This window comes from Bombus fervidus, chromosome 4 (assembly GCF_041682495.2).
Source record: "Bombus fervidus isolate BK054 chromosome 4, iyBomFerv1, whole genome shotgun sequence".
Lineage (NCBI taxonomy): Eukaryota > Metazoa > Arthropoda > Insecta > Hymenoptera > Apidae > Bombus > Bombus fervidus.
Genome location: NC_091520.1, coordinates 12,848,155 through 12,868,535, shown reverse-complemented (window position 1 = coordinate 12,868,535; position 20,381 = coordinate 12,848,155). Strand labels below are relative to the sequence as shown.

Genomic DNA, 20,381 nt, shown 5'->3' with positions numbered 1-20,381 from the left:
TGCAATAAATCGGGATACGAATCGCGTTTCGGACTCCTATTGCCATCGATTTCGAGACTACGCGTAGAAAGTACAGACAAAGAAAAAACAAAGTGGGAAAAAAGGAAACAAATCGAAGATCGAAAATTTCATCCCCGGGGGAAAGCCGTACTCGTGACACGGATGCACTGACGGTATGATGAATCAAGTCTCCGAATGAAACTGAAGGGTATCCCGAGATGATATCGTATCCCGGATAACAGAAGACAGAATAAAAAAGTAACCGTGTATATTCGATGTGTACCGAGCGTGATCCTTTGAAAGAGGGAGGAAAAAATAAAATCAATTGGCCTACAATACTCCTGGCATTGTTTCTCCTTCGATCGAACCAGCACACAGGAAAGGGTTAATACTGGGTTAGATTCAAAACGCAGCACTATGTATATATATATATGTATATATATACATATACATATATGTCTCCTAAATGCCAATAATCAACTATAAACTAATACGAACGCAAAACGGGTCGCACTTTCCCATCTCTTTCCACTTCGTGTGCGTGTATCGATTTTCACGTCGACCTGACAAGTTTAGAAAAGCTGCAGACTGCTTTTGCGGCTGAGCGTTATTATTACGACGCACCGGCAACTCTTTTTTTCTCTCCCCTGCGTGTATTACCGCGGCGTCGAAAATATCGTCGATCCCGAAATATCGTTTGAACGCCGGCTAAAAATCCCGCCAACTTTTCGCGTCTCGTCCGTGAAATTTCCTTGTTCAGCCGAGAAACGCGTCACGGAGAAAGAGAGAGAGAGAGACGTGTTTCGCGCGACTTTAATTGGCCGTGCCTTAATTTTGATGTACGCTGTACCACCTCGAGGGTTCTCAGGGCCGGTGAAGAGTCGAAAGGGAGCGGAAGAGAGGAAGGAGAGCGCGGAGGAGAAGAAACGAGAGCGTCGAAGGAGAGGAAAGCAGACGGGTGAAGGCAGCCCTCTTTCTTGCACAGCCGGCACATTGTCGTCGCCCGTAGCCAACAGCCTATTGTCTACAGGGAGCTCTCCCCCTTTCCCTTTTGCGGCCACACATATATACATATAGAACGATACGGCGACACACAGAGTGGAGCTGTGCGGGGAGTGACAAAGAGAGAGATGGGAACCACCGACACAGAAGCGGCCACCGGGGAGGGAAGGGGCGTGTTATAAAAGAAAAAAGGAGGAAAATACACAACATGACGGAGAAGCAGAGCAGCGGAGAGAAAAGAAGAGTGCGAGCGAGAGAAAAGCTCGGAGACGGAGAGAAAGAAGACAGTGGGTAATAGTTAAAAAAAAAGAAGAGAGAGAGAGAGAGAGAGAGAGAGAAAGAAAAGGAATATGGAAAAGAGGCAAGAAGCGGGGAGCAAGAAAGAGAGGATGAAACCGACAGTGTAGTAGTAGTAGAGTAGTAGATCGAAGATGAGTGGGAGAAACGGAAACTGGGCGAGAAAACCGATGGATAGTTATAGGAAAAAAATAAAAAGAAGTAATTATAGGAGAAAAGAGAATGTAGCGAGTGGAACGAGGAGAGAACTCGATGTATCGGCGAAGAAAAGGAGGAGAGGCAATCAAAAAGGGGAGAGGACTATTCATACCCCCTATCCAACCGTACCTTGCAGCAGCTATTATTTACATATCAGCAACTTCGTGCTTCCATGTACATAAATGCGCAAATACGGTTGCCCATGAGAATATAGCTGGCCGTGGAAGGGGAGGGGGCGAGCAAAGTACAAATGTGAACACACACCAGAAGCGGCATTGTACGGACGAATGGTAACCGTCAGGATGGTACTATCCGTTAAACTAGCCTGATTTCTGAAAAGAGGCTCGCGCGTTCCAGCTCCGCAGCAAAAAAACGCTCGAGCTGCATATCGAAGGGAGCGGTAGCAGCTATGGTCAATGAGTCGTTCCTTTGCGTAGTCGTCGCCAACGAATTAAAATCTCAACGGTAATTCACCTTGCGGCCACTGGACTATGCAACGCGACACGTCCCCTGATACATCCGTGGTATCGCGTATTTGCGTGAAATCAATGGCACACGGAGCGATAGAACGTTGAAAGCTTCGTCGAGCCAAAAGGCTTTCTCGTACTCGACTCGTCTCTTCCTCCTCCCTTCCACCTTTTCGAGCCTTCGACAAATTCATGGCTTCGATCGAAAAAAGAACGAACGCGACGGAGTACACGCTCCATACCCGCGTTTCAAATTAATATACCACGCGTTTAATTAATACACGTTAAAAATGGAGCGTGATCTTATGCGATAAGAAAAGGAGTCAGTGAAAGCGCGATATTGCTATTTTATATCTGTTATGCGGTCGAAGAAAATTGGGCCTTTTCTCGTGTCCTTCTTTCCTTATTTATCTAGGAGGTAAGAAGAAACGGCGGAACGTTCCCAAAGCGCTCGTCTAGGCGATATCCGGTATTTTCTCGGGTGTTTCGTTCCACGACTGAATCGAATCGATGTCTTTGACCCCCCGGGGGGATATCGCGAACGTATCAATCGGTCTATACGAATTCGATTGCCCGACTGAGGCAAGTTGAGAACCTCTAGATTCAAAGGGATGGGCGAGCACGCGAGTTCGCGTGTTAGGTGCCGCGAGGCTCTCTCCTCGTCTTCGCCGTTTCTCCGCACGATGTCTTTCTCTCTCATCGACCCCTACCAACCCTTGTGAAACACGGCAACGCTGCCCGCACCCTAGGATCTTTTATTATAAGAAAAAATTTCCAGCTGAACGCGGCATACGTATAAAAATATAGCTAGCAATTGCCCACACTTAGAGTCGCTCGCTCGGCTACCTGTGTGCACATGCACCCGTGACGACGGTGCAACAAACGCGTTTCCATCGTAGGAAGTGGTTTTTAAAGAGCCTTCGTTCTGAGGAAAAAGGTGATAAACACCGATCAAGCGACACTTGGAAATTTCCACCCTTTGTCTCTCTCTCTCTCTCTTTTCCTCCCTCTCTTTTAAACGCGGTGGTGTAACCACGACTGAAATTCTTTAACGAGTAATCGATAAAGCAAACTCGACGAAAAACGTAAATATTGAAATTACCACCATCGACGAAAGAATCCTTGACCGTTTACGAGCCCGAGTTTCTCTTTCCTCTCCGATTACATATTGAGAAAATAACCGTGTTCCAGGTAGAACGTTTTAAAGTGTCTCTGTTTAGATTGTTCGATCCTTCTCCTCGTTCCTGTGCTTTGGTTATGTAACTCATTGATCGTTGTTTTTCTTTTTCGTTCATTTCTCGATGATTAACCAACACAAAGGGGACAGACAGACAGCAAAAGAGGAAGGGAGAGAGAAAAAGGGAGAGAGAGAGGGAGAGTGGTATAAGTATTTTGAGCACCGCCGGTTCTAGAGTTTGCACTTGGTCACGATTTCAGGGCGTTTGCTTTGTGTTTCCATGCTCGAGATGGTAGGTAGATGTTGCAAAAAAAAAAAAAAGGGACGAAAGATGCGGGGGCTACACGTTGAAACAGGGCTGGAGGTGAAGGTGGAGAGGCTACTTCAAGTTGGTTTCTAGCCTAGATTCGACTCCGCGGGTGATCCGTGGTTTTAATTAGGATCCACCACGAGGCACGACGCTGTTCTTCTAAGACTAATGATCTCTCTCGTTTCATTAATAACCTCCAGACCAAGTGTCATTTTCGTCTTGAGGCCGCGTTGCATGACAAAGCAATATTAAAACTAGTATTCTTAGCATTCGTTGATATTACGCCTCTCAAGACGCGGTTCGTTGTCGGTTAATTAACTTCTCTCCACCTATCCGCCGAACAGCGGAGGTCTCTTAATTGAAAATGTTATCGGTGTTGTTGGTTACGCGTACGCGTGGAGCACGAAATAGCTCGAAAAGCGCCGACGCCTGGCATTTTTGCAATCGACGTTTCGAGCGAACATTCCGCGGATATTCGGATGAGTCATCAACGAAAGAGCTTTCTCCGCGAAAGAGAGAAGGAGAGAAATCGCACGATACTTCGACAAATTTCAACGAACATCAACCCTGACCTTTCTCTATGACCTATTAACGGGCTTAGAAGAGAGATAGAAAGAGAGGAATTACGTGGTAATTTCGGCCTCCGGGGAAATAATCAGCTTGACACTGGGATATACTGTGAACACGAAGGGTCGTGAATATTATGACAGCTAAAAACACGGGTTTAATAGCTGTTGAAAGAAAACCAAGAAGCTTTTTCGCATCGTTGAAAACTCATAATTTCCATATTTAAAGGCAATGGCTTTTGGACGTCGAATATTGAAGAACGTTCGCGCGAAACTACGTCAGTGGTTCTAACGTCGTAGAATCGACTGCATCAATTACGAAAGAAAAATAGAAGTAATTAATAAATCTGTATTGAAGCAAAGACGAGATAACAAATGAGCTCTCTTGTCTCCAAAATTCGATCTACGAGTTAGCCGGGAGCGAGGAAAATTTACGAGAGTGTAGCGCGTCTGGAAAGATCGGATCTTTCCACTTAATTGCTGAGGCGGTAGTCTTCCAGGAGACTAGTCCCTGAGGTGGAAAGGTCCTTTGACCTGCTCACTCGGTTTCCGCGACAGTGAACACAACGTGCGAGACACTTACATAAACTCGCAGAACGGTGATGCCTACGCACGGGTGTTGGAAAAATAGGAGAAAACGTTCATCTTTAAAGATCGCGACGCGTGGAGTGCGCGTCCATCTTCGTCTACGACGATCAAGGATGAGAGAATCGAAGAAAAACGGGAGACGTTGAGATCGCGCGTGGCTTCCTAATTATCCGGAACGCGATAAATCAGTTTTCGATTAGCCACGAGAAACACGCCATGAAACGGGTAGAATACAAGCCCGACAAATGAATCGTTGTTTAATAAATCTGTCGAGCGAGCGGGTTTGCAGAGAGGAGTATAGAGCGAACGAAGTAGATTATGCTATCTAATTAGAGTGTAGCCTTCCGATGAAAGCACGGTGTAATTGGTCGAGGTAAGGAAATGGTGCGCACATTCTTGCCGTCCTTAATTGCTTCAGCCTCTATCACGCTACTTCGTCATGGATTTGCTAATCCTTGTTGTTTTCGATTAGCCAACACGTAGCATTCGCTGGCAGGACTGACGTTGCCTGCCACCTGCGAACTTCGTAGTCAACTAACCGCATGCCAGAATAGTTAGAGAGCTCGTACGATCGATAATTAGAAAGAATGTGGAAACGCGTTGCATTATCCGAAAGTCGAATCGCGCGCGACTAAAAAACGACTAAACGAAAGATAGAAAAAAGGAAGAAGAAAAAAAATAGTTACACGGTCCATTAAAAAAATTCTGGTAAAAATTGCCGGTCTGGCTGAAAAAAACCTGCAGCGCGGAATAATGAGATAGGAGCGATGAAGTTGAAGTACAGAAAATTTAATGTAATAAGCTGGACAAATCCCTTTGTAGAGCGAAACACGTATGTGAAGGACACGGTGATATTCGCGCGGCTTCCGTGGCTGGCTATGCCAAAGTGAGTCAGCCAGCGTGAAAAATTGAGGAGCACGCGCACGCGGATGAAGGCAGGGAAACGGAGGAAGGTTTGCTACGTAAGTATGGCCGATTATGTAAGTCTACCAAAAATATCGTCGAATGAGTGACAAGCACTTGGCTTGTTCGCCGATATCGTCAGGCAGTTCGAGGCGCGCTAGCAATTATTTGCAAAACTGTAGCAATGCAATGGTGAAACAACAAAGTCGATTCGTTAGCCAAAAACGCATCTAAACGATGTATACGAGCTCCGAGCAAAATCGAAACGACCTGACATTTAAAACCTAACTGAGTACAAGCAACACGCATCGTTTGGCCGTAGCTTCGCATAAAATTCGAACGTTTGATGGAAGCAGGCAGAAAGAGAAAGAAAGAGAGAAGAAACCCGTTCTGCTCGCGAAGAATTTCGGGCTCCAAACAATCGTATCGACTTCTTCAGCACCAGCACCAGCAACAGCAGCAGCCACAGCGGAGAGAGGTATAGCTCGGGAGCAACAATAGCCGGTCGTGGATAGGGTGGCTCCCGCGTGCATATTTGTCAGTTCGTCAAAGGAACTGTAAAGCGTTTAAAACGGAAACGTTGGCTAGCTGAAAAGTTGGAAAACGGAGCTGCCGCGGAACTCGATATTCCACAACAAAGAAGGCCACTGGGAATAGGACAGTGGCTTGGAATTTCTGACCGGAACTGCAACGACGGCGAGGAACGTCGTGCTTACCCCCGAAGAGTGTAGCCTTCGGGCGATGATACAGATTTTCATCGGAGGAAGTCATTGCACTTTATGCTGAATGGGCACCGAGTCAACAACCCGATGCCTGTCTACGTGCTTGCGTGTATATATGTGTATACACACCTTTAAAGGGTTTCTCCCGCTCTCACCCTCCCTGCCCTCTCTCCTTTCTCGTGCTCCTCTTCCTGCTTTTCGCGTGATCACAAGAAGAGCACTGTATGTATAGCCAAAGATGAGCTAAAACGAAGGAAAGAGAGGAGAAAATGCCAGCGAATCTAGGAGAGCGAGAAGGGGAGGGGGTGCCTCTGAACAAGTTGAAGAGGGAAAAACGAGAATGCCGTGGAGTGGTCGGCTACAAGAAAAGGAAGAAGCGAAGAACGTGCAGAATGGAGAAACAGAGAGCGAGAGGCAAGGGAAGCAAACTGCAGAGAGAAGGGGAGAAAGGAGAGACGAGGTCTGGGAATCGCTTCATGCACTGACGAGCACGAGCCTTCGCGTAATAACGCGATCAGAGGGCAGCCGTGTCTCATGCGTGCACGCACTTCTCTCGTACCATCGCACACGCTTTCTCGTGCTCCGAAGGCAAGCACGCGTGCATAAACGCTGGCGTAATACGCTCACGAGCTGCACGAGCGTTCTATTTTTATGTGTGTTACGTCGTGAAAAACCATAGGCTACAACGTGGTGGAAATATCCGCGAGACGCGACGAAGAAAGGGACAAAAACGGAGAAACAACGGTGAAGTGGCGGGACAGCGACCGTGTCGCCGAATATTCGGTAAGAGGGTGTCATTGGGGGATGAGTGGCACGTGTATTTGAACTCGCAACGTCCGATGGAAATCGCTGGAAACGCAACCACCGCACGCCAGACGAACGGCGCGCAGCGTGTTAATTAATACGACAACCACTGACGGAATCCGGTTTGACGTATAATGCGGCACTAATTGCGGAAGGGAAAATGGAAAAGGGAAAGAGGGGGGCGGGCAAAAGGAGGAAAGAAAAAAATTATAACGAATTCGTTGGCGAAACACAAGTCGCGTCGCGAGTTTGCAATTTTTTTCTCTCCTCCTCGGCGACCGCGTACACCGCGCTCGATGCATGCTTTGTGCGACATTTCGCGTTTTCATCGAGGCATGCGGAAACGAAAAGGTAGAACGAACGTGCAAGGAAGAAAGAGATTACAGGAGCCATGGCAGTCAAGCTGCACCTGTGCATACGCGCTTCGTTCGTCACGTGGAAAATACAGCGCTATGGCCCCTACCCTGGGAACAATGCTGCCTACGATGGGTACTATTTCCCGTAGAAGAGGAGAGGGAACGCGAGCTCGCGCGCACGCCACGCATGGAGAGACATATCAAGAGAGAAAGAGTGATAGGGATACGAGGGGGGTGGAAAACGAGTTGGACGACCCGAGGTCTTGTACACCGCATTTTCTCCCCTTTCATTTGTGATTTCCTCTTTTCCAAGCAGAATTGTATATTCACGTGCCTAGCTATGCGATACACCGCATATATTCTTATTTGTCTTGTCACACAGACACAGGTGTGAATCGCACAAAAAATTTCCGAGTAATTCGTTAATCCAAATTTGTTATTGAAACGCTTACGCTTTCGAATGGCAACGCTTCTCTGCGTCTGTACGCTCAGAGGAACCGCGGACATTTCGTACAAAGAGAAACTTACTATCCGTCACAGGTCCACGGCATGGAATTATTGATTTTCTTACAAAAATTCTATCTTTAAAAGCGACGTTTCACGTTTTAATCGAGCACGCCGTCAAAGCTTTCAGCTTAGCGTAGTCCTGTTCGAAAGAAGAGCGGGAATATACCGCGACCAGACTAGCTACTACGCTCTAGGATAGGAAGAACGGTTCGCTGTAAACACATAAGAATATGGAACCAAGCTACGTAGATTTATCGTTGACGAGAACATAATACACATCGATGTCCTCAACTTCCGGTCCCCCGATCTAATTTCGAATCAACCACTTTCGAATCGATCTCGACTTCGATGATTGCGTCCACGGGCAAAATTAAATGTTACACATCTCCAATTACATTGCCGAGGAATTGTCCAGAAAGGATACTCTGTCGGATATGTACATACGTATATTTATAGGTAATAACGTAGCGTGTTATAATCGCCTCGATATCGAGCGCAAAGTTGCAATAAAGATGAAAAGCACTGGCAGCCACGTAACACGAAATTGCTGGATGACGGTCGAAGTATGAAGAAGGTTTCATAACGAAAGGCATTTTGATGCATTCGCCGATATAACGTTCGGACATGCAGTGTAACGTGCATAAACATGAATATGTGCTAGGATGGCTATATAACGTCTGTTCTATTTTCTGAATAGGATTCGAAGTAGATGTCGAGAACTTGTCACTCTGTGATTTATACATTTGTCCCTGCCGGAGGACGAGATCGTTCTCCATTCCCCTTCTACGTGTCTCTTAAGCTGTCAGGTCATACCGAGTTCCAATACGAAAGGAGAGGTAGAGGGGGGCGCTTTTTCGCTAAGCGAAATAGAGAGAAGAAAAGGAAAAAAAAAAAAAGAAAAGGTAGCTACATATGTTTTACGAGGCTACATTCTCAAGGATAAAACTAGCCAAGGTTGCCGAGAGTGGAAAGATTCGATCATTGGTCGCATCTCGAAGCCAAGTTTGCGGCAGGATGCTCCGAGCGTGTTGGAACGGAACTTATCTTCAGAATTATGCAAACTATGATCATATATTGATGTTTATAACGAAATACTTCAATAAATTATCTAAATGACGTGATAGGTAGATTATAAGACAAGTATTGACGTCAAAAATATGTGAAAGAAACAAACGGTCAGCAACGATAACGGTCCTGCAAATGAGCTCCCGACAATGACGCAAGCTCGAAAAATGACACGTCTATTTTTTCTACTGGCCACGCTCTAAAAAAAGAGAACGAACAACACTTGGAATTTCAAAGGTTTCCCGTATCGTTGAATTGCTTTTAAACTCGCTTTTACAGTGCCATCTGATCTTGTACAAAAAGGAATTCGTCAACTAAATCAAAAGTCGCAAACGTTGAAGGTTTGCCAAGTCTGATCAGCGGCGAAATAAACGTCCATTACATGTTTTATACTTTGATTTGTAATTACGACGGTTACATCAAGTGCTATAATAATTTACGATACTCCTTTCTATAATTAACATTAGCTAAGAAAATCGGTACGCGGTTAATAATGCATCGGTGATTTCGTGAAAATGCTAGTAAATCATGCAAACTATTCCGTCTATTCTATTGTTGCTCGCTTGCACCTTCACCCCTCGACAGGCATGCTCGTTCGAATGAAACACGACTTCAAAAGCGAAGGAAGTCCGTCGAGAACCCGTACAAGAGGGTTGCTCGGTGGTTGGACCGCTCGTTAGTATCAGCTGCTTGCTGCTTAAAAATAACCTCTTCCTAGTCGCCAGTACAATCGCTAAATTAACGCCAGCAGCGACGCGACGCCCTTCTCGTGGAAAACCATCTACAGACTTTAAATACTCTGCGCCGTTCTAGAACTATTATGGATTCCTCGAGTTCTAGACTAGTCAGACCGTACTCTATTGCACCAAACGTAACGTTAACAAAAGAGGACGGCGTTTACGAAATTACGTACAAACGTACGGTATGATCTACGGGCAGGTTTGCTGACTAATTAAGATATTACGACAGTCTGAATACGTAACTAGTATGCTTTCCCAGATTCACGACGGACAAAAGAGAGAGCATCGGGTTAAAGCTTGCCCAAAAGTCAAATATTTTCTTTCGTTGCGAAACATCTCGTCCAAGTGTTTAAATTAGATGGCAACGGAAGTATATAAAGTGTACTGATAGCCGTCGCAATCAGTTAATGCACGAGCTTCGTCGAGCTACTTGATCAAGCAGCCTTTGATAATAATCAACAACCTTACGATGCACGTCTATGTAGGACGTTCAAACTGGTACGATTGCTTTCACAATTTACGAGTACGTTTGTGATTTATTAATCGTTACACAAAAATATACTCCGAGCTAACACGAAACTGGGACAACCTTTTGATATTCCGTTGGAATCATCCTTAACCGGCTCCAAAAACAACAATCAGCCGTATAGATAGGTGAACTTACATAGCCGTTCAAGTAAATTTTCGCTTGCACGATGAAATCTTAGAGACGAGATATGTACTCTTGCTCGCTCGTTACTCCTCGTATCTCACGCATACTATCATATATCGTCTTAAAGGTCGTATTCCACCGAGAGAAAAAAATTCTTTTCTCCGACTTCGTCCCGTCGAATCAAAGAGAGAAAACAATAAGGTCGAGACTTACCTGAACATCAAAGTGAGTGGTGGTGTCTTGCGCCTGTGGGGGCCCCTGTTGCTGTTGTTGTTGTTGCGAAGGTGGCGGGCCCTGTGGGGGTGGCGGAGCCTGTGCACCAAAGAGTTGCGCCGCATGCGAATGCGGGTGCTGAAGATGATGCGTCGGTGGTGCTTGATGATGTTGCAAATGATGCGGCGGAGCCGCTGCAAAGGCGGCCATGAAATGTTCTTCGCTCCCAACCACATCGACGCCAGGTTTCAATAACACGACTCCACCACCTCCAGCGCTCACAAGAGTCGTTGCTGCGTTCTTCTGAAATTCTTCTTCGCCTGGAGAAGGTTGCCGACTCCCGGGTGTACGACTGCAAATAAAAGACGAAAAACGGCATTAAGCGGTCGTTCTTCCAACGAAAGGGAATTCTTTCATTCATATAGCGGATAACATTTGAAAACAACTATAACGATTGTCACGTATAAATAGCAATCAGCTACTGAATAACCAGCAGCCGTAATATTATCACAATTAACCGTAACTCCACTTTAACTTACTAGAGACGGGAAGAAGCAAAGATGAACAGATTATGCAACCGTCTTTGGGGCCGCGGAATCAAATACTTTTCATCTCTTTACTCTCTATTTCATGCATTTCACTGATTCGTTCTAATTGAAGGCAGCCTACGGTACGTTCCAGAATACAATGCGTTCAACACATGATATACGGAAATATAAACAGTTTTGCTGGATACACTTATGAAAATAAAAGAAATGTAAATCATTTGCGAATCAACGTGTACTGTAACATACATGAAAAAATGTACGGCTTGATATCTATGCGTATCTATGCCTCGATAAGGCCAGCTGTTTTCCTTTCATGGAAGAATATCTTAATTAACGAAAGCAAACAATGATTACCGAGAAATGAATTTCAATTTTCGTTATGCATTTGATGATTTAAGTTTGAATTTCTATTACGAATTTTCAATGTTAATTTGTATTATACTCAAGATCTCTTCAAGATTTCTTAAAAAACTACCTCTGATTGTAATGGTAAGGAAACCATTGCACAGTGGTATTACTACACTGTTGTTGTTATTCCCTATATAAAGAAAGTGACGTAGCTTTCATTGGCCATTATAACACCACAATCGTAAATGTCACGAACCTGATTCTATGTGACGTGGGTATACAATTCTTAGGCTAAAAGAATTCTATTTTACATATTGTGATAATAATCTATTAGTAACATAACTCGCGCACTTAAACTTGTACGCGTATATAATTATATACAAACGTCTTAAAAATAATTACAGCGCGTTAGAAATAAATGGGTAATAAAAAAAACAAAAACAACTAGAAAATTGCAATTAGTTTCCTCTAAATCAACTTGTTTCACATTTCTCTAATACTAACGAATAATCAGGTATAAAATTAACGATAAAAAAGAACATTAAACATCTATGCCTTTGACGAATATTTGTCGTTAACGTTATCAAATTCCAAGTCGATACCTTGAATAATGTCTAAAAAATCTTTACAAACTTGTCAAGCAAGATTCTACGAATGTACGATTAGGAGTGCAGTATAACGGTACATTCTGTATAACGACAGGCATAATATAATTTAATATTCATGTTCAGGGACCTGTATCTTTGATCTTATAAAAAGGGGAAATTCGATGCCTAGACCGTGACGCTCAACAATAATGAATAAACATCATTACCATAATGAAATTTTTAAGTAGCAACGGCAACGCTACTGTATAAGTTTCGTTCTTTCCTTCTGCTTTATTTGCCACGTTTGTTAATCCAGTTGATCTCAATGTTCGATTTTCAGTAATATAGAACGAAGAATGATGACCGAGTAAGACATTTGCACGATAATTCGCATAGTTCTTTAAATATACAATAAAATTTACCATCCTTTTTAATTATAAAAAAATATAAATTTTTGTGTAAACGAACTAAGAATTATTATTATTATTGTCATTTAACGAAGAAAAGAAACCACAGTGATACAGTATAAACAGCACGGAGAGTGTCGGTAATATCGAGTAGATGAAGTACAAGCGGAGCACCAGATGGCGTACAATGATGGTGCAACAAACACCGGAGAGGCAAACTTATGATGTCATCGTCCACCGAGTAGGTAGAACATGCACGCCCTTGACAGTTGTCACTTTTACGTTCCTCGATCGTGCTCTTCACAGCAATAGTAATTGTTCACGAACAGCATATGACACATTTACTGTCGTTCAATTGAAAGCAATTATATATAGCTACGCAAGAATAGCAACGCGTTTTTCTCCTAACTTATTTACGCAAACACTGTATGTACCGCAGATTGCGCCTAATAAATACCTTCATTTTTTCATATTCTCGTAATACAATTATCTTTGCATCTTTTTATAATACTTCTTATACGATATAATAGTCGATATTGCTCAAAATTAAATCTCGATACTCACTTAAATCCTTTATCGTCGTCAAGACCATTTTGAGACGTTAATCCGTTGTTTTGTGGACCTGTGTCATCTTTAGAACTGTCAAACGGACTTGCCGAGCCCTTCTCTTTTTCTTTCTTGTCTGCATCGGTGTTCTACACGAGGAAACAAAAATATCTTTTAATAAAATTGTAAAATTTGTTTTGGTCTGTTCGATATTTTATTTCGTCTATATCCTTACCAATCTCAGAGAAACCATCCTGGGTTCCAAATCTTTAGGTGTTGTTGGGCTCGACCCGAGGACGTATTCGACCATTTTAACCCCCAGACCACCCGTTTCACTGCAAAACAAAACAATTCGATGACTCAAGGAACAAAAAACTTATCCCATTCCTTGAAATACTTAAATCATACGCTAACCTGCTTCTGGGGCTAAGGACCGTTCCAACTTCTGATGTTTGATGATGATAACCAGTCCCGACACCCACACGCCTACCTGTGCCCATGGAGATCGGTTGTGAGACGGCATGGTCTGAAATTAAAAACGCCATTAATCACGATGCCATGCTGACGTATATTTCAATCAAACACCCATCCCCATCGAAAAATTACAATCAAGGCTCGCGTGTAAGACAGATATCCGATAATCCGTTATCCTTTAATCCCAACCAACGATTCCATCACATTACGTCATAAAAGCTCTTTAATTCGAAGCTATTTAACCATAAAATATTAAAAGAAGTCCAGCTTTTTTACGTGAATAAAATTCGACGATTCTAAAAGGGAACGTTAACAATGTCCCGAAACCGTATCGTGTTCGTGTCGTATCAACCAGTAATCGATAAAAGGCGTGGAGCGAGAAACCCGCAAAGGTGTAACGGAAATTCTATCATAAAAATCCTTAACAGTTTGCCACTGTATCGTTGGCTTTCCCGCGAGACCATTTTATTCAAAGGGTTTCAACGATGATTGAAAAGGAAAAAAAAGAAGACCAGCTTCGTACATTGTGAGAAGAAAAGGTTCGCTAGGATTCTAGGGTACTATATGAATTTTACGATTCCATATGACGCAATTTCGTCGGGTCCAGGTGGATATAGGGGGTTGGTGTGCCGGCGCTCAGGGTGGATCAGTAGGTACGACCCTGGGCATTGGGACGTTGCTCCCACCGCCGCTGATGCCGGGCGTCTGTCGCCATGGCAACAGCCGCGTTGCACCCATCGAGGTGACGCACACATGCAAACTCGGCCCGCGTGCACATGGAAGCCGGTACATGCCGACGCGAGAATCAGGTGTTTCGTGCATACAGTGCACACACAACATCGCCGCCACGGTACCATCGCCCTCGCGCAACAACCCCGTACGACTTAAGGCTCCGTTTAACGAGAAAGAACCTCGCGCAACCTTTCCAACGCACAACCTCTTTCCGTTTCTCTCTCTCGTTCTCTACTCCTTCCTTTCCCCACACCAATTACCGCGGTAATCCGTTTAATTGACGAGAAATTCTGATGATTTTCAGCGACACGAAACGACCAAGGAATAACCAGGAAGAAATCGAAATATCAACCACGAGAGGAAAGATGGACTCATCTGGGTTAGATGGTAACAAGAAGTTTAAAACGGTTCCCGAGGTAAAGAGATAGAGAAGTTTGTACACGGACTCGAAAATACCAGAAGCTTGGCTGGTATCGATTGATCGTACAAGCAAGGGGAAAGAGAAAGAGAGAGAGAGAGACAGGCAGACAGAGGGAGAAGACTGTGGATTTCCTTGGTTTTCGTAAAAGCAAACAATTGGAAGAGATCTGTTTTGGTAGAGTATCGATTATTGACATTCCGCTCGAAGCTGCGGAGACACAAGTATTTCTACTTTCGCCTCTATATATTGTTCTTTCGGTGCTGTACCAATCAATAAGCGTGCACGACATAAAACACACGGTATCGCTCGCATCTCGTTGTACCCTCCTCCCCCATGGACGATGAGTCTCTGATGTTCGTCTTTATTCGTCTTCGTTTGACGTTTTTATATAATTCGCTTTTCTCTCTAATTTTACCGAACCTGAAATACGTATCAGACGTTCAGGGAATTCTACGTCAAACGACAAGGACCTTCGACAATCGTTGACTCGCCACGCATTTTGTACCAATACGAAGGGTATACGGCGTTAATCGGAATCAGCTCATTAGCTCATTGTTTTGAACACGTCGTAGCTCTATTCGCTTGGTAAATAATAAAGTCCATTTACATAATACGAATATATTAAAAACCGAATTTACATTGAACGAAATGAACTTTGTGAAACTGTTTCGCCTCTTTCACATCTATCTTTCTACAAACGAAACGATTCTAATATTGAAGTTGCTAATACCAAAGGTAAAGAAGCCAGTTGAACGATGTCGTTGCTCCTATTTTAACCACGATTAGAGAGAAGCCAATGCTCGAATACCTGGACTAATAAGCTCAATATCCTCTAAATTGTATACTTCGAGAAAGTGACATTCAGGTATAAAGGATCGAGATCCGTAAATATGTACAAGTCCGTATAAGATATTTTACGTTCGAAACTTTTACAAAAAAAGAAAGGAAGCAAAGATAAAAATGTTCTACAAATCATAGCAAATATTCTTTATCGCGATAATTTTCTCAAACAAGCATAAAACGCAGTAGGTCATGTTCCTTCGGTCGACTGACTCACGCAACGCAATCTCGTTCCTTTCTCAACGACACGCGGCTTTCTTTTTCGAGAAGAAATTAGCGCGTGTAGTGCAACCGATTTACCCTTAGAGATTATGTAACGATCAGCCACGAGTAGTGTCGACCGAATCCATATCGATCAAAGCTCGCGCGCTTAAATTTCGTGTCTGGAGGAAAACACGCCACGAGGACTAGCATATTTCGAGGGATTTAAAGGACTTCGACGAGGGATCATCGGCCGGAAACGCATGAACGCGGTCGAGATTAAAGTCTGCCTTTATATATGGCCCGGCTGGGTCAGGCTAGGTAACCATTGAAACTCTGACTGAACGAAAGCTGCAGATAGCCTGGGTATTAATGGACGACAATTAATAAACACTATCGTGTTATCAAGGGTCATCTGAGATTTTCAAAATGCGTATAGAATAGATAAGCCACGGATAGAGCGGACCTACAAAGTGGTCAAGCGTTAATGCCTGCCATCCATGAATTATCGATTCCGATTAACCCCGTTCATGGATTATCCCCATCTCGAAACCCTATTCCAAATATTCTCAGCCCTATTGTCATTGATACGTGTCAGTACGCTCGATAGCACGCCGGCAGTGTGTACTCGCTGCGGTTAGTCAATGGAGCCGAACGTTTCCGCGTGTGTTTCATTGAAAGTAATAGGAACCAATATGACTGTGAAACACATAAATACCAACAAATATACGTTACGCTATTCTCTGAATTTGAAAAGTCCGAAAGTAATCATACCTGAGGTGCTCCAGGTAGAATCTCTCCACATCTGGTGGTCGCCCAAGTGAAGTATCCCACCGCCTTTTACACCCCCTTCGTCCTTGGAGCCGCCCTCGTCCACGCCCCAAAGCTTTTTTGCCGAGGGAGCGATCTGAAACAATATCAGAAAACGGGTCGTAAGTACACGGGGTCAGTGAACACATTTTCAAACTCGGCGCGTGCTGACACGAAACTCCCAAGAGCTCGCGCCGCCTCGTGCAACGAAAGATACAAATGCGAACGATCGTATTAATTACACTAACCAACTACAGAGACTAGCTTAAAATTAGCGTATCTACCGTGTACAGAGTCGATCATCAGAGTTTGATATCCCTTGTATACATGCATCCCTTTCTTGTTGAAATAAGAATCTGGCAAATACCTTTCGTGCCAACACACCAGTCTGCTTCTATAGCTTCCCCTTTTTTCATAAACTTTAAAACTTTCATTTTTCGCTACACAACGTGTATCACTCGTAAGAGATACGAAGAAAAGTGTGTACAGTGCCAATGCTCGAAATGTGACTTGGTTCTCTATCGGCAGTCGCAAATATTGACATCGTTCTTTCTCTCGACCGGCAAGTTGGTTCGGGATCGCAAAGTTTGGCGCGAAAAGATAATCTCGACGGAGGAATGGAAAAGACTCGAATCGAAAACATAGGTGAGTCGTTACGTTCCATCGTGACCTGAACTCTGCTGCACTGTTCCCGACCTCACCTAACTAGAGGTCAGTGACGTAACCAGGAGAAGCGGTGGGGATGGAGGGAACCATCGTCCGCAGATTGCGGGATCCTAGATGCAGGTATACTGCACGTGCGATGGTGACAGTGCAGCTCAAGAGTGCGGGCGTCTCGATGCATTTTCGTCCGCATCGTCACTCACGCCCGGTCTGTGGATCGTTAAACGAAGGTACCAAAAGGGAAGGGATGGGTTTCGATTCACTCGAAGCTACCTGGTTTCTTCTTTCAAGTCGCTTCTTTTCATCAAGTACTATTCATCGTGAAACGTCAACGACTCGATTCCCCGGAATCTCTATAAGCGTTTCAATCGAACGTTCCTCTCGGTAAATTAGCTCATTAAGTACCATATAGTTATCGTTTCATCCTTATCGCTGACGTATACGAGCCACTCAGAAGCCCAGCTGATTAACTCCACTTTAAAAAAAAAAACCTTATTTTTAACTCTAGAACATACGACTAGTATTTAAGCAAATAATTACCATTGATGAAGTCGATCAGTGTGCCTTCTCTATGACTCCTGTAGTACGAGTTTTGGTTGATCTTTTAAAACAAAGAAATCGATGTAAAATCAGCTGATTTTACGAGCGCGACAGCAGACTTTATAAGTTTGGCGAATTGGTAGCTTGGTGAATTCGATTCCCGTGTGCATGGCATATATGTAGTTCATAAAACGATATCGAGGAATCGAGCGTGCACACGCAACGCGTGGTATCGTAACGTTACCGCATCAATGCGACGGCGCTTCTGTGCAAACATTTCACACTTGCTCGGACAAATCATGCGTGTAGTAGATTATTTAATCGGTACACGGACAAGACACGTTGCGAGACCTTCGATGAATCGACATGATTCATCGACGAGGCGCTTAAAAGTAAAAAAAAAAAAAAGAAAGAAAAAGTACCGTGGGAATACGAGGGATTCGAAATTTCACGCGTTTCCACGACGAAGACACACGCGATATTTATATTTTATTGATCAAGCAAACGATACCAGGTACAATAGCATCGTGCGTCATTCACCGAGTGGGTATAACAGTTCGAATACATAAACCACGAAATATCAAACGACGCTGTTTATCGTCTACGGTGCATCTGTAAGCGCATTAATTATATCTCGTGTCGAGACATGCTAGCGTGTGTCCTTTACAACGAATTAATCGTTATCAATTCTACGCGTGTATCGCTTTGCATGCAAGTCGTAAAAAAAACCATCGATAAAGAAACGTTTGAACACGTCACACGAACGAAATATATCTACGTGAGAGCTTAGAGGTCTAACATGAAATTCTAAGGCCTGATTCCTGGCGAAACGCGTACGTCTTTTCACCTAGTTCGACAAATCGGCGGATAAAAGGGAACAGAAGAAAAAATCGAACGGGTTGTACTAGTTTAGGAACCGGTTAGAAATCCCACGGGAGAAAACGTCGATCGAAGGAGCGCACGAAGCTAATGATTCGCGCGTATCAAATTGGAAAGCGAATCTTCGTTTGCATCATCTTACGGCACATTTTTTTCAAACCTGTATTTCGTGTCGTTCCACCGGGTCATGGTTTTACTCTCTTTCTCTGTCTCTTTTTTAATACAACAGTGCTGCTGTCACTGTTTTTGACCACAACACAGTAGTGAAAATATCCTTCGAGAGAACTGAGCGAGCAACATTCTCCGCTTGCACGCATCGATGACGTTCGAATGATTTTCCAGATTGCACGGCACGTACCCGTCAACACGAACTCTACGTAAAGGCAATGAGAAGCAAAGTTTGAAAATGATTGAAAGACTTTGGACCATTGCCACGCTACACGTTACGATTTTTAATTTTGTTTCATTCTATAACTGAGGATTTATATACCAGGACCATGTGCTCGAGCCAGCTGGATACGTCGGTGATTCCCATCGTTCTTCACTGCTCCGGCAACTTCGTTGTATTAAAACAACCACAACGAAGTTCCTTTTTACGCACACGAATGGGATACGAATCGGAGCTACAGAGTGAAACGAAGGATACGTCTAAAGGTTTGGTAAGGTAAGGGTAAGGGTAAGGGTAAGGGTATGGGTATGGGTAAGGGTAAGGGTAAGGGTAAGGGTAAGGCTCGGTCAACCGGGGGCGATACGCCGTGAGTATCGACCGCGTCGCCGGCCGGCAGAGACGCTTTTGCACGTTAAGCATGACTACAGGGAGAAAGGGACGAGAAGAGGTCGAAAAGCGAATGAACGAGCAAGAGAAAACCCATCGCAAATTTTCTCGTTTCACCACCGAGAAACTTCCAAAAGGGAGGCTTCTCCACGTCATGATTCCCTACATTACGATTCCTGTGTACCGCAAGTCCATTAGCTTGAGAACGAACAAGTATGAACACGATTCGGAATAGAAAACAAACAAGAGAAAAAATGATAATTCCCGTTGATTCCGTTCGTTCGTTAGCAGAACGAAAACGGTAGCATTCCGTCCCTTGAAACCGGTCAGCGAAAACTTTTGCACATTCAGCGAAGACTGAGAAGAGTGGAACAAGAAGGGATAAAGGAGGAAAAAGGAGAAGGTAAAACGACGTGCCGCAGTCGTCATCTTTCGTTCGCTAGACGAGGACGATATCGTTCTACTCATTCGAACCGGCCAGCAAGAGCAGCAGCAGCAGAAGCTCTTTTGCACGTTGGCCGCAACCTCGTTGGAGGGAGAATTGCGAGGAGACGAAAAACGAGGGTGAACGAGCGAGAGAACAAGTCGAAGGGATATCGGACGAAAGAGTAAAAAAGGAAACAGAGAATGAGACGAGACGAAAGAATACTGGATCTCTCTTTCATTGAACAAAGCCAACGATAGTTCGCTATACCCCTAAGCTATACCCCACCATACGTCGACGGAGCTAACCCCCTCCACGCGGGCCGCCACTCCAACTTCTCTCCCTACTCACCCCGCACACCCACGAGGTTCTCCCACCAGTGGAACGGCAGCGTGGATGTCGTCGCTAAACTGCCACGGGGCCACCGACCCCTCCCCAGGCCCCTCGGCCTCGGGTCACGGCCACTGTCCTCGCGGAGAATCAGCAGCACGAGGGAGGCGAACCCTGTTGTTCTCTCTCTTTCTTCATCTCTCCCTCGACCTCCTCACTCTACCCCTTTTCGACTCTTTCTCCAATTGTGCGTGTGCGTGCGCCTGCGTGAGCCAAATGCGTGCGCAGT

General features: G+C 44.4%; 1 protein-coding gene across 3 annotated transcripts in view; it reads right to left on the bottom strand.

Moving 5' to 3' along the window:
* The window catches only part of Pum (pumilio), a 63,397-nt gene that overhangs the window by 34,303 nt on the left and 8,713 nt on the right, over positions 1–20,381 (bottom strand). For all 3 annotated transcript variants that reach the window (XM_072001212.1, XM_072001215.1, XM_072001214.1), the window contains 5 exons: positions 16,446–16,578; positions 13,418–13,529; positions 13,239–13,338; positions 13,022–13,152; positions 10,568–10,919 (listed from right to left, as the gene is read on the bottom strand). In XM_072001212.1, the coding sequence (XP_071857313.1) occupies positions 10,568–10,919; positions 13,022–13,152; positions 13,239–13,338; positions 13,418–13,529; positions 16,446–16,578 (828 nt within the window). The remainder of the gene's footprint in view (positions 1–10,567; positions 10,920–13,021; positions 13,153–13,238; positions 13,339–13,417; positions 13,530–16,445; positions 16,579–20,381) is intronic.